Genomic DNA, 15,963 nt, shown 5'->3' on the forward strand with positions numbered 1-15,963 from the left:
CACTCTTGGGCAATATTTGGTAAAATAAACATTAGCTGCAATTCCAGCGGGATACCTCAGTTGTGCATATCGGGTTCCTGATAGATGTCCAAAAAATTTATCAATTTTGGATCTTTATATAATGATTTTGGTTTTGATTTCAGTGTTGAGCTGCTCCACAAAAGCATGTTACAAAACAGCACCTAATTACAAGAATTAAGAAGGGATGAATTCTGAAGGCAAGTGCAATGAAGGCTTATTGATCCAGTTTAAAAATTGTGTCTGTTCAGCAGTCACTCACTAGCATTTACTGTATTTCACATAGTCTTAAGCTATCATAACCAAACCGTATTACCTTTTATTAAAAGGTTTAGACCAATCGTTCTTATTCACCGTAGTGGTTGTGCATAACTGTACAGAAAAACATGTCCCTGACCAGACATGGTAAGAGATTCTTACAAATTCTGCTGGTTTACAGTTTTAAAATATGGCTCATTAATGCCACAGCTCTGTGTCGGCATCCGAATTGTCTTTAGAGCATAAGGGCACACGTGAAATAATGATAGAACAGATGGCTTCTCTGTATTTAGTGACTCAGTTTAATTAGTTTTGTCCACCTTGCACAAATACCCAACAGTGAGTCTCCAACAGCTTTGAAATTTAAGCAGAGGGTCAGTGACAGTACCGTGTCAAATAAATAAAAACAATACTGGAGTATACTGCATTAGAATAACAGCAATGCTGGACATCATATTTTCGAGGTATTGAAACAGAGCAAAACAGAACCATCTTAAACTGATGACATTTTAAGTAGTCAGATATTAAAGAATTGACTTTGGGGGGGGGGGGGGGGGCCTTTATAAAGTATGTAATTATAATATAATTTATAATAAAGAGCATTTATAAGCATGATGCTAGAATGTTTGGGCTTAATATCATTGTTCCAGTGAAGGGAAATCATAATGCTAAAAGCATATAAATATACATATACATCCAACCCAGTTTGGGAAAGAACCAGATATGGGTACGATGGCCAGATGTCCACATACTTTTGCCAATGTAGTGTAGATATGTGAAATGATTTTAGGGGGAAAAAAAAAAAATAAAATAATGTAGACCTGCAGTAAGATTAAGATGCGTGTCTGATTTCACTATATACCTAAATCAAGCACTTCTGGTTTTCATTAATGAGTCTGAAGATATTTTGTATTTGTTTATTTCCCATTTACAAAAAAAAAAAAAAAAAAAAAAAAAAAAAGGTTAATGTGAATTAAAAAAAATAAAATATCCAACTGAAACAAAACATGCAGCATTTAGTGTGTTTAAAATCAAGTATCAGGACAGACTGGGTTACCTTATAATCAAAATAATGCCAAAGCATACAAATAAAACAAGCAACTAAATACAAACAGAATATGTACATATACATTACAAACACATTTAAAAAAAAAAAGAAAAAAAGAAAAAAGAGCTTTTGTACAATTTTCCACGTTCCAACTCGAATCCATCATTGTCCTGCAATGTCCAAATATACAGGTTACATTTAATTCAGACAAACTTCATGAAACCTGAGGTTCTATAACTTACTTCATCACAACAGTCTGTGAAACATCCTCAAAAGTACACACAAACCTTAGAGTTCGAAAGTATTTCCAGAGCGTACCTCATTACAGTATGGTCATGGAATGGCTAATCAAATTAAAAAAAATTAAATAATGTTGGGAAAGCATTAAAAAAATTGGAAAATGTTCTCAAGCATAACTTGCATACTTGGATATTTGTTTTATATGGATCAAGCATGCGTGGGTCTGTATAAAACGAAGTGGCTGTGTACAAGTCAAGCAAACTCAACTGTGATGCGCTTTCACAAACCGAGCCTTAAACACTGTTTGGCTAATGCAACATAAATACAAACAAAAAAAATGGCAAATAAAAAAGGCTGCACTTTCCCCAAGACCCTAAAATGTGCAGATGCACATAAATTGGTAATGAAGAAAAAAAAGTCGTGAACGGTACGGCTAAAAACAATGCTAAAAAGAACAAATGGAAATGGAAGCAAAACTCTGCTTGGACATTTTCACATTACAGTTTCTCTGCCCACTGCATTATGCTGCATTTAAGCATATTATGATGTACCATTATGTGTGTACAGGGATATCAGCACAATGCGAAATGGAACAAAGACGTATACATACTTAACTTACAATATAGTTGTTTTTTTTATCCTTCCTTCATGCGTCTTGGAAAACAAAAAAGTGGCTTTACAGGAAACTACACATGGAGGGAAATAAAAATGAGCTTTTTTAAAAATCCAGACAAACAGCTTCATCCAGGTTGATGGATTAATTGTCTCACAGCGCTTACATTCATCCATTAGTAAAATCAGTACGGATAATGTTAGTAAAAGCAACGTAGAAAAACAACTAAAAGTTATTATGTGCAATCTTGCATTCTGGTACAAACAAGCATTCTCTTTCAGCCCGCTCCCTCGTTTCGTTAATGTTGTGCGTTGCTGAATATGCAGAGGTGGCTTTGACAATATATTCAGCATCAACAGAAATCTACCTTTAGCAGCCAGAAAATAACCGTGTAATGTTTCAGTAATGACAGTCAAGACAGTGAACCATTGACTGAAGTCCATCAAAGTACCTTTGCATACATAATAAGGAGTTTTAGTGAGGTATTTAATAAAAAGGAGGAAAGTAAGCACTTTGTATTTACACTTTACACAAGCTGTACATTTGTGATGAAGTGTCTGGCTACAAATGGATGTCGTTAAGGAAAATCCAAAATCACCTCATGCACAGTATTTACAGCTCATTCTCATTCATTTGTCCAATTCAAAAGGCTTAGTACACTAGAACTCAAACATCTGTACAATTTGTTGATGTGTCTATATCCTCACCCTACCTGCTGTGAACACCTACATTAATAGCAGGAGGATGAGTCAAGTGCTTGACCCCAGTCTATTCTGGTGTGACTGACCAGCTCTCAGCACCATGGCTCTCTTTGGCACCTCCCTCTGTGTAGACTGTCACTCCTCTGCCAGGCGCTCCTCATCAGCTCCAGTGCCTCCCTGCACCTCTTCTGCACCAGCTCGTCTAATACTCCCTTTCGAATAAGAGGGACCTGAGCAACAGTAAAAAGGAGAAGAAAAATCTTCATTAGAAAAGGACTTGTGCAAATATTGACACATCAAGGAAAGTCCAACCTGAATGACTTGCATGTTAATGTGTATAATTGCTATTTTGAGTTTAATTATTCTTTCAACATGTTGGTCTATTTTCACATTTGGTATTTATTTCCTGCATTCCCCATAATGCCATTCAACTACCCACTCAAAAATAAGTTCTACAATACTGACATCAATGCCATTACATAGGTCACTTCACAGCTTGTTACCCAGCTGAGCAAAGCCTCAATGCTAAAATGCACCATGGAACTTAGAGTCTATTGTTGGCCGTCTCCATTACTTCTATGGATTTTTAATAGGACATCAACATCACTGGCGAGTGAGGGGAAACAGCTATTGCCCTTTATACATGGTGCTATCAGCCAAACGTGACTATTATAGCCTGTATGTTTGAGAACTATGCTAGCAAATGTGCCCCTGTGACACTGACATGACTGACAACCACTTATTTCAGGAACAGCAAAAATACAGCAGGTCCAACCACAAATTAGTTCAAAGGGACATGACGTTTCAATAGAAAAAGAGTTAGCATGGAGGTTTCAAGATATATTGTCATTAGCATAGTATGAGCACATATGTGACAAGAAATAAGTATAATAAAAAAAAAAAAAATCCTGAGACTTTTACCTGAAAAATAGATGTCCACACAGAATCCAGTTCCTCCAAGAGCCGATCCCTCTCCCCACAACCACTAAAATAAAGAACCCAGGGAGGAAGGAACTGAGAGCGGTCGGCCGCAAATTCCTATATAAAAGGCAACACACACACAGACAACGTAAAGACATGCACTCAGAAATGTTCTGTATCTATACTAGACTAATAAATGGCATGCATGAACAGTCACTACAATACTACCAGTAGAATGTTTGATTCATTAGTATTTATTGCTCTAGTGAGATTTAGTTAGTGAGAATCTCTAAATGAGGAGATGGTGTGAATATCCTGTTCTCTCTTACAATAACACAATATTCCTTATCCTCCTCGAGGCAGACAGCCGTGATGTCGCTGACATCAGCTGCACCAAGTGAACGGAAAAAACTGGTCTGGCAATCCTGATGACAGGTCAACAATTTCTTGTCGGTAAGAACAAGGCAGCATGGGATACAAGGTGTTGGTGCTAGTCCCTGTGGAATCACCTGAGAGACAAAAAACATGTATATGCATGCAGTAGGTTTGACTATAAGAGAGGCAGTAGAAGGAGAAGAAGAATTAGTACAATATTGATGGGATAAGACCGGTAGTTAAATAGCCTAATAATGGGAGCATGAATCCAAGTCTCAACTTACTCCTTTAGACACAGCCTGACAAATGAGCTGCATCCATTCTGCCATGTCCAGCTCATTTTCTGCACTCAGCTCCAGAGGAGAACGTGCAGTCAGGATCACCTGGAATGCATGTGACCTCTCTGTGCTGTTTGAGCGTCTACAGCCTCCGCAGTGTTCACCCCTGCAGCACACACACACACACAACCCACATTCAAGGACTATGGAAACAAGTGTCTGAGAAAACAAGTAAAACTACTGCCTCGGCTAAAACATGCTTACCCCATGGTAATTGACATCAATGGAGTGACATCAGTCCTCTCAGCATACAGGAAAAGGATGCCACTGCTGTTCAGATCAACACAAAGCATGTGTTAAAACAGACATAAGGTCTAACCACTGGGATAATGTGTATGTTAGGTTATATAAGCCCTTGCTGCTGTACCTGAGAACAAGGTAACAACTCTTCCACAGCTCCTTCCCCAGGTATGAAGTTCCTGTTCGATATAGAAGTGCCCCCTCCTTGGTACTACTGGACCTTTGTGAACCTGATGGAGAGGTAGGAGTGCCCAAACCCATGTCCATGGGGTCTTCCCAGTGAACGAGGGAATAGAGACGAATACTGACCTCTGATACCTGCATACATACAGGAAATGCATGTCTGCTTTTGAAATCAGGAAAAGTGAACAGTATACACTAACAAGACAAAAACCTTAACAAGATTTTTTAGATAAAAATACTAGATCATACAGATCAGGGCTCTACAGTGCAAGTTGGAGTGTGAAAAATTATTGACTTTGGTTGGAACTGTATTCATAAATCCCAACAATTACAATTCCCTAATGTAGCTGATGCTAAATGCGTCGACAGTGGTTTTTGGTTTTTCTTCATTAAGTCACATTTGACTACGAAACTGCGCACGTTTGGCTAAAATCTGTGCGCTAAGTGGAATATTTTTGTTGCAGTCTAAAGCAGAGCATAAAAGCCTTCTTAAAAACCTCTGCCTCAGATGTGACAGAAAACGAGACGGTGGAACCTCGACAAAAGAAACAGAAAACGGCAGCGGATCCTAGCTTTAAATGTTAAAGGCAGGTTGCCTAAATTCAATCAACAGTGACTAAAAGACTTTCCCTGGCTACAATATGACAAAGACAAAAATGCAATAATATGCCAATATTCCAAAGCCTTAAAAGAATTAGCAGGCTCTATGTTTGTGGAGGGGGAACATACAATAGGAGGGATGTGGGACCTCTTGGATTTTTTTTTGGTGTAGTGATGACCAGGCGTTAAAATATTCCACCATTTATGCTTATAGAAACAATTTATATAACATAAGTCAACTGGAAATGTTCAAGGAAGTACTTAGTTAATTTCCACCACTGTTGAAATGGGTACTATTTTAGAGATAGTAAAAGGCTTTGAATGTGTTACAGATCAAGACGCAACATTCCATATAATATACTTATGCATAGAAATGTATAAATATTTCTGTCCCACATACCTCACAGTGCGACTCTTGGCACACAAATTTAGTCAGAGCCAGCCTCTCCATAGTCGCATCAGTCAAGACAGCAGGGAATGGCAGTTCACTGCAGCCGATCATCATTGCAGACTTCAGCATGCTGAGGAACCAGCTACAATGCGCACAGAGAATGGAATGGACGAGAACAGGGGACTGTTTCAATATACACCATCGGTTTTCACGTTACCTCAATAGTGCTACACTCTAGTACTGAATGTACGACTGTCCAGCAATGAGTTATTATTGCTTTGCTTAAAAGACACCCCGTTCGACTCATCAGTAAATTACCAAGTGCATTAGAGCAGAGAAAGCACCAAACAGAAGCTCAACAACCCCTGCTTGGGATTTGGTCAGTATTTTCTGTCATTTCTAACAATAAGGCTGAAAATAACAGTGAAATAACAAAGCATAATACAGACTAACATAGTGAGTGAACAATCTGCAGTATCCAGAAGAAACTGCCTTCTTCTGTTGGTGCAAACCAGCGTGACTGTCTGTTGGTCCAAACCCACCTGAGGAACAAAACAGATTTATGCTAGAACACATTAGATATAAACCCTGCAAATAAATTAGCATATTTATTATTATTAACAATTAACAGACATTAACTCACAGAAATGTAATCTAGTTCACTATAGGACACAGCTTCCTCTACATTGTATGGCTTGTCTGCTGCTCCTGAAATAGTAGCACACAATTATACAATAAAGCCCATGTATACTACTTTATCTGATTGAACACAGTAATGGTCTGCTTCATTAGGTCAAGGATAACGGACTTACCTTTCCGCAACAGGTAAATATAATAGTCTGTTAGCAGCAGAAAGAGAGGCTGCAGGTCCCCTTCCATGTGGCCTGTACTCATTCTCACCATCTATAGAAAATGAGCCGAAATTTACCCCAACATTTAATATAGTGGATTTGTTTCATCTGACTTAATTGGATTTGTCCTAATGGAATGAACTGAAATCTGACTGCTGCATCATCCATAACATTTAAACAAACAAGCCTGTCTGGTTCTTTTTCCATTTCCAGAGATATCAAAAAGTCTGATTGCACCTTCCAACTTGTACAGGCTGCAAGAGATCAACCTGCCTTTTGCGGTGACTGTTTTTGTAATTATTACTGGAACATAGTTTACACCATGTGTGCGCCAATGTAAACTATTAGATTTGATAAACTGTGATCTGAATAAACTGTGTCAGACATTTTAGCCTTTGTCAAAGCATCATGGGGACATTTAAACCTCCTTTTTTTTAAGACATACCCTAAAGAGTTGCTCCTCATTCTCCCGGAAGACATGGATCATAAGTAGTAGCAAATGATTATTATCAACCCTGAAAATAAATGAAAGATAAAACAGATTTACTTTTATCCTAATTTATACTCTCTAGGATGGACAAAAAGACAACTGGCATAAAACAGTTGCTGCCTTTCATCTTACCTAAATTCTGCAGGATGGGAACTCTCTTCTGGACAAGATTCTTCTTCTGCTTCATTTCCTCCAGACTGAATCTTAGCAAGACCATTTGGGTGCTCAATCTCAACATCTCCCCTCTCTCTCTCAACTATTTTGGAGGACGCTTCCTGTTCTGCTGTCTCTCCTTCTCTCTCATCTTCATGGCCACCATAAACAGTCTGCGACTGGCCATTCCCTGCAGGGTCATGGCGGCTACCACTCTCGGCAGCAGCATCTGCACTGTGGGAGGTAAAGCAGTAGAAGTGTGTAGGAGCTGCTGAGACCATAAGGCGTGACTGCGTGTCTGGATCAGGTGGCTCGCCGCTTTCGTCCTCCCGAAAGGGCTGATGCTGAAGTGAAGATGTGTGTGGATTAATGCCATTCTCTGCCTCCTCCTCCTCATCTTCTTGTCCTTCCCATCTCTTTCCATCCAGAGCCCCGTTCAATCTGTCCATAACGTCTTTAAGTGGCTGGCCTACAGTGTCCATGGAGGTGTCCGTCATTTCAGGGAGCCTGAACCGTGCTTCGGGTTCCTGGTCCTCGCTGTTCTCTTTGGCTGCTCGTGCTGAGCCGTCCAGAGCATCCAGCGAGTTAATGCTACCCCCAACAGTTCTGTCCTCTCGATTCATCTTTTCATTGTTGATCTGAAGGGATCCCTCCGTTTCAGCTTGTTCTGGGGACGGCATGCTCTGGCCACTGCTGACAGAGTCAGTTGATCCTCTCCCTCTGCGTTTCTTACCTGGTTTCCTCCTTCTGCCCATCCTAATAGGAAAAGTTTTAAAAAAAAAAAAAAAAAAAAAAAAAATTCAATATTCATTTACACCATGTTCAACATTACCTTAAATTTTAAGCTGGATGACCATAAGAACATGAAATAAATCCAAATAGGAATAACAATTTGTAATTAATTCTGTATATATTTTGGACATTATTTGAATTGCACACTTCTGCACTGAGGGCCTGAAACACCATGCGGACTGTTGATCAACAGATTCTCTAGAGCATAGGTTGTTGCCCAATACACAGCATTTTAGGGTGCCATAACCATTTCAGGACCAGCATAGGGGTTAACAGGAGAAGGCTCTCCGATTGGAAGTTTATCGCAGCAAATCAAAAAAAAACAGGAGCCGGAGACAGAAGTCGGCAAGACACACACACACACAGTTGAGTCATTGCGTAACTTCTGTTTATCTGGTCCTTATTACTCAACTACTCATCTGCTGTTTTTCTTACAACTAAATATCCAAGCAGACGGCTGAAACAGATTTTAGGTGCTGAGAATTTAATAGATTAGGCAAACTGCATTCTCCGTTCCTTAACAGCATATCAAGAACAATACAGATATAAAATACTGTAACTTATTTTGAGTTAGTTTTTATTGTACATGTTTACTTCGCTATTCAGTATACTAGTACTTGATTCAGGAACATTATAAAAATAATGATAATTTTATATGAATGTTGGGCATAGTAGGCAAACAGAAAGATCTCATTTTCCAGCATCAGCATGGTTTGTCTTACAGTGTTCCCTTTCAGTCAGTAAAACTGGCACACACCTAATGACCTCCAGCTCTGTGCTGGTGCTCTCTGTGTCATCACCAGCAGGAATATCACGGCGGCTGGCTGTGTGTACCGGCGTAACATCTGCTGAGGTGTTAGTGTCCGAGTCTTCGTTAAAGGGGTTGTAGCGAAACGTGGGGCTGCGTGACAGAGACGTACACCCGACCGGAGTTGTTGCTGTTTTGATAACAGTGTCAGCAATTACTGTTTGGGGGTCTGAGGCTGTGGAGCGAGGACCACTGACTGGGTCAGTTAGATCTCCTTCTGCCAGGAACAAAAAAAACAAAAAACACTTTCAAACATGAAGAATAAGCAAAATAAAAGTTAAGCAAAAAATATTAAGCAGCAATAGATCTTCTATTACTCCAGTAGCAATAGCATGAAAGTGCATTTGTAGGCACTGCTGCTGAATTCCAAGGACAAAAACACAAACACAGACAGAACACACCTTTCAAAATAGAAAGGCAAAGGCCTGGATTCAACCATACTGAAATAAGCATTCAAAAGGTATATTGGGAAAGGAGTAGAAAATTCAGAAAAATAAAAAGAGACAAGATAGTATGAAAAGTATTTGCAAAGCTTTAGAGATTGTGATGCAGAGAATTTGCTGCATGTTTATATTCATACATTGTTTATGCTACCTCAAAAGTGTGTATTTTTTTTAATTATGGTAAATTTTTCACACAATACATCGGATTAAAAGTAGCCCCAAATCTATTTTGTTACAAAAATTATGAAATTCATTTTATTATTTATTTTACGGCAAATTTAGACCCAAGTATATGTAAATACCTTGTTTCTAACCATGTTTTTTTTTTTTTTTTTAATCATCATCAATGTCCTATTCAAGTGTTAGCATAGCATTAAGTTCTGCAAACCTTTTGGACCAAATTTTGAAAAGGGAAAAAAAAGGTAAAATAGTTCATTTGATTTTTGCAAGTTCAAGAAAAGATGCTCCTTAAGAAAATGGGTTCAACCCAGGCCACAGACATGCATAACTGCCACACACATAAGGCTGCTAAATACAGAAAAAAGAGAAGCCAACACCAGGCAAGGAAGGTTTAACACAAAAAGGCTTTAGTGGTTTAGCACAGAATCCGGTATAAGCATCCCAGATTTCTCTCTTCAATCATATAGCTTAAAACTTAGTACCCAACTACTCCCTCATCATATTAGATCGTTTCCTACTTCAGTCAGCATGGAAGAGCCACAACTTTAATTTAACTAACTAACTTTTGCGTTTTGTTTTGGCAGAAGTCTTGGAAAAGTAGTAATCAGGGGAAAAAGCTAGGGTAAAATCCCAGCAGTTTTATAGAGGTCCCGTAAACAATACAAAGCTGCACAGACATGCGTCTTAAGCCAAGTACGTGGGAAAAGGGGCATGCAAGTTGGTGTGAAATGTTCATGTCGAACTGGAAGGGAAGAAGACATGATGGGTGTGGGAAATAACCATGTCCCACCTTCCCAGTCTGCACTTGGCATTGACTGCAACACAGGGAAGATGTCACCAAAATCATAATCTAAAAAAAGGAGGGATAAGATGCAACATTAGACAGAAAAAAATGACCAGATAGAAAAGGGAGCGAGAACAAAAATAAATAAAAAAAATACATATGTTTATGAATACAAAATAAAAGCATGAAATATAGAGAGATGTGAGCAATATCTGGTGAAACAGTGGACACTAGATGAGGAATTGTGAATTCTATAATTAAATGACATGTACATCCTTCATATATCTTCAGATCTTGAAAATGTAATATTAGTGAATAAAATCAGTATTATAAGAGCCATAAAATAAATTACAAATATATAAATAGGATACAAGAAAAAAAAAAAAAGAAAGAAAGATCAGGGAGAAGGTACAGCCATGCTAAAGAGCTTACCTTCACTTGAGGGGGCAATGGCACTGTCATCCCACTCGAGATTAGTTGAGTTGAATGAGTGCAGAGATAAGCTATCAGAACTGGGCAATCTCTCCTCAAAATCCAAAAGATTCTGTGGTTTGTAGTAGTCTGGCATGTAAGGTGCCACATCCAGGTATGGAACATCCTAGCAGTAAGCAAAATATAACAGCATTTGGAAACACTGAGGAAACAAACTAAAAAAATAAACTGCAGCACAATACTGTCAAACTATATGTTGAATGAAAAAGACACTCATTGCCAATACTTTATCATTATCAGAAGAGAATGATAATCATAATGGTTATTAATACTTTTAACTAGCTTGCCATACTTGTTAGTTACCATAATTAAAATAGACAGATGGGTTTCCAGGCACCAGGACTGAGCAAGCCTAGTAATACATTTAATCATTTGTCCACCCCTGAACAAGCTTGCTGTTTTTCTCATAATACATCAATGTGAAAAATGTATTGGAACAGCAAGTGTAATTTAGCAGAGTGAAAAATAGCTAAAAACGCCATACCAGTTCAAGGTCAAAACGGATGAACTCCAACCCCGAAACTAGCGTAAGGAACAAAGTGAGATGGTCATGGCTGCAAACCAGAGCATTCCTAAAAAATAAAGGACACATCACTAACTGTTTTTACAAAAAGGAAAGCCAAAACCCCAGGGGTATAAAATGTTTGAATACAAAAACACATGTAGGGGTCAAAAGTTGGAAGGCACATGTAAGCATCCTTGCATTGTCAACAGCTGATACGTCAGTCAAACACAGAGAGAAGGAGGCCTAGTCTCTGTGCTAGTCAGTCAAAGAGATGGAGGTGTGGCCTCTGTACTATTCAGTTCTAGAGAAAGGGGTGTGGCCTCTGCAATACTCAATCCTAGAGAAGGAGGCGTGGCCTCTGCACTGGTCAGTCCTAGAGATAGAACTGAATAGTGCAGAGGCCACAGGTCTAGCAAAGAAGAAAAGAGGCGTGGCCTCTGCACTATTCAGTTCTAGCAAAGAAGGTGTGGCCTCTGCACTACTCAGTCCTAGAGAAGAAGGTGTGGCCTCTGTGCTAGTCAAGCCTCCATAATGGATCACATTGCATATTATAGTAGTATCAAATGCATCTTTGTCTATTTAAACATTTTATCATCTTGGGAAAAAAAACAGAGAGACTATGATAAATGTTGGTGACTTTTAGACAAATTACAACACAGTAATATCACACTCACTTGAAGTAATATTTATGCAAAAGTGCTTGATTCTCCTGGAAAAGACGAAGATAGCTTTCTAAAGAACTTTCACTGAGTGCCAGGTACAACCATGCTCGACCTAGAGAAAAACAAAAATATTCCGGGTTATATTCCAGCAATAGAAATACGTTTGAACTGAACATAAAATAAGCCTACAACTATCTACAAATACAAATGGATCAATGCTGTCAGTAAGCAGAGAGTTTGAGTTAGTTCTCACTTCTTCCAAGGTTGGTGGCTATGTGCTGAAGTTCATCAATCTGTCGAACGGCTTCTCGTCGTGTAAAGTGCAAGACAATTACCCAGTAACCTGAAGATATATCCTGCAGCCTACAATGCAAATAAAGTATGTATTTACATTGATGTTAATCATTATGCAATTGGCAAATATATGCAAACCCAAAAAACACACACACACACACACACACACTTCCTACCCATATAACAAAGCGTGGTCTAGGTGCTCACATAACCGCTGGAGAACACGGTCATGGTTCCTGATGGCCGGTGTCTCATCCTCGCAAGCAGCAAAGTAACTCTGCAACTAGGGGTTTAATATAAATAAATAAACTCATGTAGTGACAATGTTTAACAAACATACGCAAGCTTCACATTTTAAATCTTAACTATTATGCAAAGATGATCATTCAGATCATAATCGGATGGCAAAAAGGGTCAAAATTTAAGCCATTTAATTAAAATGAAGGTCTCTTAGAATGCTAGAAATTACCTGTCATGTATAGCTTAAATAAATATTAACAGAGAATGTCTGAGCCTTGATAAACGTGATCGATGATGTGTAACACAAAACTCAAAGCTTTACATACTAGTCGATACGTCACTGGTCTATTTACGCAAGGACTACATCTATATCTAGCTTAACAAGTTATTTCAAACATAATGACAGAGTAGGTGTAGGGCATTACTCTTGCCAAAGGATTTTGCCAACTGATGTCTAAATGACCATTAGATGTAAGCGAGGGTGTGAATGTGTGTGTCCTGTCTAGGGCGTATTCCTGATTCCTGCCAAGTGTTCCCCAATTTAGGGAACACTTCATTCACTGTAACCGGTACCACAAATTGAAGATAAATGAATGTATGTAAGAATGTCAGAGTTTGATGCAACTTTCTTCTTCTTCTAGGTCTGTCTATATTAAATCTCTAGTCTGTTTTTTTTTTGGGAGTGTTTATGCTGGACTCAAGCAGATCTAAAATCCTAGCTATAGTATTAGCAAGCACATGATGATGACCACGTGACCTCCAATGTCGGTTCAGCACGCGACAGGAACCGTCTTGTGTACAGGCATTGTTCACAGATTTGGAGAGAAACAAGAAGCTGCAATACATGAAAGTATGGGATGTAAAAGTGTGTACAATTGTACAAAATCGATAGCAATGGCGCAGAGCTCTTCTCACACGATTATGTCAATCAATAGTGTGTGCTTTGTTATTATTATTATTATTATTATAGCTTTAGAGATGGTTGTATTTTGATGGTGTCCTGCCGCAGTCTGGGAACATCTCCTTTCACATGGCGGTGTAAACACAACTGATATGCACTGAGCTAAATCATACACTTAATAAGCCAGCTCTATGACATAAATACGCCATATTAAGTGATTTTCTCATGAGCGGCTTATCACAATCGACAGGCCCAAGTGTTTACAAATTCGGACGCGGCGAATAGCCAAAAAGCAACCATTAAATTACTTTGAAACACAGTGTCCTCTGAATACAAGCCGCTTACCTTCTTTACCGACAGGGATATGTTTTCAAGAATCCTGTCTTTGACTTTGAGTTGATCCATGGCTGCTGGCTCTGCTCCTGTACTCTCCCGAGGATGTCAGCTGATGCGGGCTGAGGGAGTGTGTTAGCCGCGGCGAGCTAGCACTACCGCTTTCAATCTAATGTCACTAACGTAAAAAGCGTGCGCACTCTGGCTCTGTGCCCGCCCGGCACTACAGGCCACTTTCACAGCCTCCACATTCGCCTAGGTGCACAAAACTATCCGAAATAAAATTTTCATATCAAGCTTATTAAGGTTTCTAAGCTAACGGGCTTTATCAGTCACAGAAACCGGGTTGTCAGCTAGCCAAACAGCTGATAATTAGCTCTCAGTCGATAATTAGCTGCTGAAATTATTTAAGCATTAAGTTTAACAGCGATATAGTAAGAAACTCTTGCTTAATCATAAATAACGAGAATGATTAACTAAATCCCATTTGCTAAGGCTTTAAACGAAAATAATATTTTTAAGTAAACAAAATCTTCATTGAAAGCTCTGTCTTGTTTCGTGAAGACGCGCCGAAGTTTCTGCTAAAATGCTATCCGTTCAGCATTCTCATTTTCTCCGAGCGGCTTGTACAGCTTTAAGACAACGAGCTAATCAGCTATTAGCGCAGCTCCGGTGCTAGTTAGCGAACATCAAAAGCAAAATAATAAAACTATCACATGATCCACAGCTGGTCACTGCGCTACACCCTGATTTTTACATATTAAAACTCCACAAACACCTAAAACAGGGCCGTGTAAATATAACTTTAATTGCTAAACAAGTGCGTCGTTTTCAGATATTATTTACTGGCTACATTGATTAAGTAAAGGTTGTGTTGACAAGCTACTAAGAAATAATCAATATTGACTGTGCATTATGGAGCAGGCGAAAAGCCCAGTGTCAAAATAAAAGTCTCACTGAAAACGTGTAGTTTGGGTTCTGAGGTCTGATTGGCTGAAAGTCGTGAAGTTCAAACGCACCTGTGATGGAGCCACAATAATGACGTTCGGTATTAATGCGCCAGATTTGTACGCCAATAAAGCGGCTTCACTACGCTACAGCGAATAGGCTAATTTTTAAATAAAATAAAATAACAACCATGGATATTAAATGATCTAGCAACGGCTCGACATTAGAGCTTTGACCTAATAAGTATAGTGAGTTCACACACACCCACACACCTTTGTTTTAATTGAGGACCTTCCAATTAATGCTATGCTTACACATAATTCACATAAACTCTTTAACCTGTATTTGCCATTCTGAAGTCTGTATATATATATATATATATATATATATATATATATATATATATATATATATATATATACACACATATATATACATATATATATATATGTGTGTGTGTGTGTGTGTGTGTGTGTGTGTGTGTATGAAGTGTGTAACATTGATGATCTCCTCATCATGGCACCTGTTAGTGGGTGGGATATATTAGGCAGCAAGTGAACATTTTGTCCTCAAAGTTGAGTAGGAAAAATGGGCAAGCGTAAGGATTTGGGCGAGTTTGACAAGGGCCAAATTGTGATGGCTAGACCACTGGATCAGAGCATCTCCAAAACTGCAGCTCTTGTGGGGTGTTCCCGGTCTGCAGTGGTCAGTATCTATCAAAAGTGGTGCAAGGAAGGAACAGTGGTGAACCAATGACAGGGTCATGGACGGTCAAGGCTCACTGATGCATGTGGGGAGAGAAGGCTGGCCCGTGTGATCCGATCCAACAGACGAGCTACTGTTGCTCAAATTGCTGAAGTTAATGCTGGTTCAGATAGAATGGAGTCAGAATACACAGTGCATGATAGGTCAGGGCTGTTTTGGCAGCAAAAGGGGGACCGACAGAATATTAGGCAGGTGGTCATTCTGTTATGCCTGATCAGTGTGTGTGTGTATATGTGTATATATATATATATATATATAATGTTCATTGCAGAGCTAAATTATTGTTTTGAATTGCATCATTTTACAAATAAACCTAAATTATCAGCAGGTTTTCATAACAATTAGAGAAATACCAATGTGTTATATTCACTTGACCAACAACTATTTACCCTAAAT

General features: G+C 38.8%; 1 protein-coding gene across 2 annotated transcripts; it reads right to left on the minus strand.

Annotated features, from left to right (window-relative positions):
- Positions 1-1,227: 1,227 nt before the first annotated feature.
- On the minus strand, positions 1,228-14,742 carry plekhm2 (pleckstrin homology domain containing, family M (with RUN domain) member 2). Of its 2 annotated transcripts, XM_058410359.1 has the most exons (20): positions 13,867-14,742; positions 12,557-12,663; positions 12,340-12,449; positions 12,099-12,198; positions 11,404-11,491; positions 10,860-11,025; positions 10,434-10,493; positions 8,970-9,237; positions 7,400-8,176; positions 7,223-7,292; positions 6,739-6,829; positions 6,570-6,634; positions 6,380-6,468; positions 5,936-6,068; positions 4,880-5,070; positions 4,717-4,782; positions 4,459-4,618; positions 4,129-4,308; positions 3,800-3,916; positions 1,228-3,108 (listed from the first exon to the last, which is right to left on the minus strand). In XM_058410359.1, exons 1-20 carry the CDS (start codon positions 13,924-13,926, stop codon positions 2,971-2,973), a joined length of 3,036 nt encoding a protein of 1,011 aa, XP_058266342.1. In that variant the 5' UTR covers positions 13,927-14,742; the 3' UTR covers positions 1,228-2,970. The 2 variants fall into 2 exon arrangements, with proteins under 2 accessions (XP_058266342.1, XP_058266343.1); XM_058410360.1 differs by lacking the exon at positions 10,434-10,493.
- Positions 14,743-15,963: the final 1,221 nt, after the last annotated feature.

The sequence above is a fragment of the Hemibagrus wyckioides genome, linkage group LG15, assembly GCF_019097595.1.
Source record: "Hemibagrus wyckioides isolate EC202008001 linkage group LG15, SWU_Hwy_1.0, whole genome shotgun sequence".
Classification (NCBI taxonomy): domain Eukaryota; kingdom Metazoa; phylum Chordata; class Actinopteri; order Siluriformes; family Bagridae; genus Hemibagrus; species Hemibagrus wyckioides.

Bases quoted from the DNA above. Each gene is read 5' to 3' on its own strand.
- plekhm2 (XM_058410359.1), bottom strand. From the start codon at position 13,926: ATGGATCAACTCAAAGTCAAAGACAGGATTCTTGAAAACATATCCCTG. The intron at 11,492-12,098 runs GTGAGTGTGATA...TTTATTTTTTAG, and splicing joins TTGCATAAATATTACTTCAA to GAATGCTCTGGTTTGCAGCC. The intron at 4,783-4,879 runs GTACAGCAGCAA...TGATCTGAACAG, and splicing joins AGTTGTTACCTTGTTCTCAG to CAGTGGCATCCTTTTCCTGT.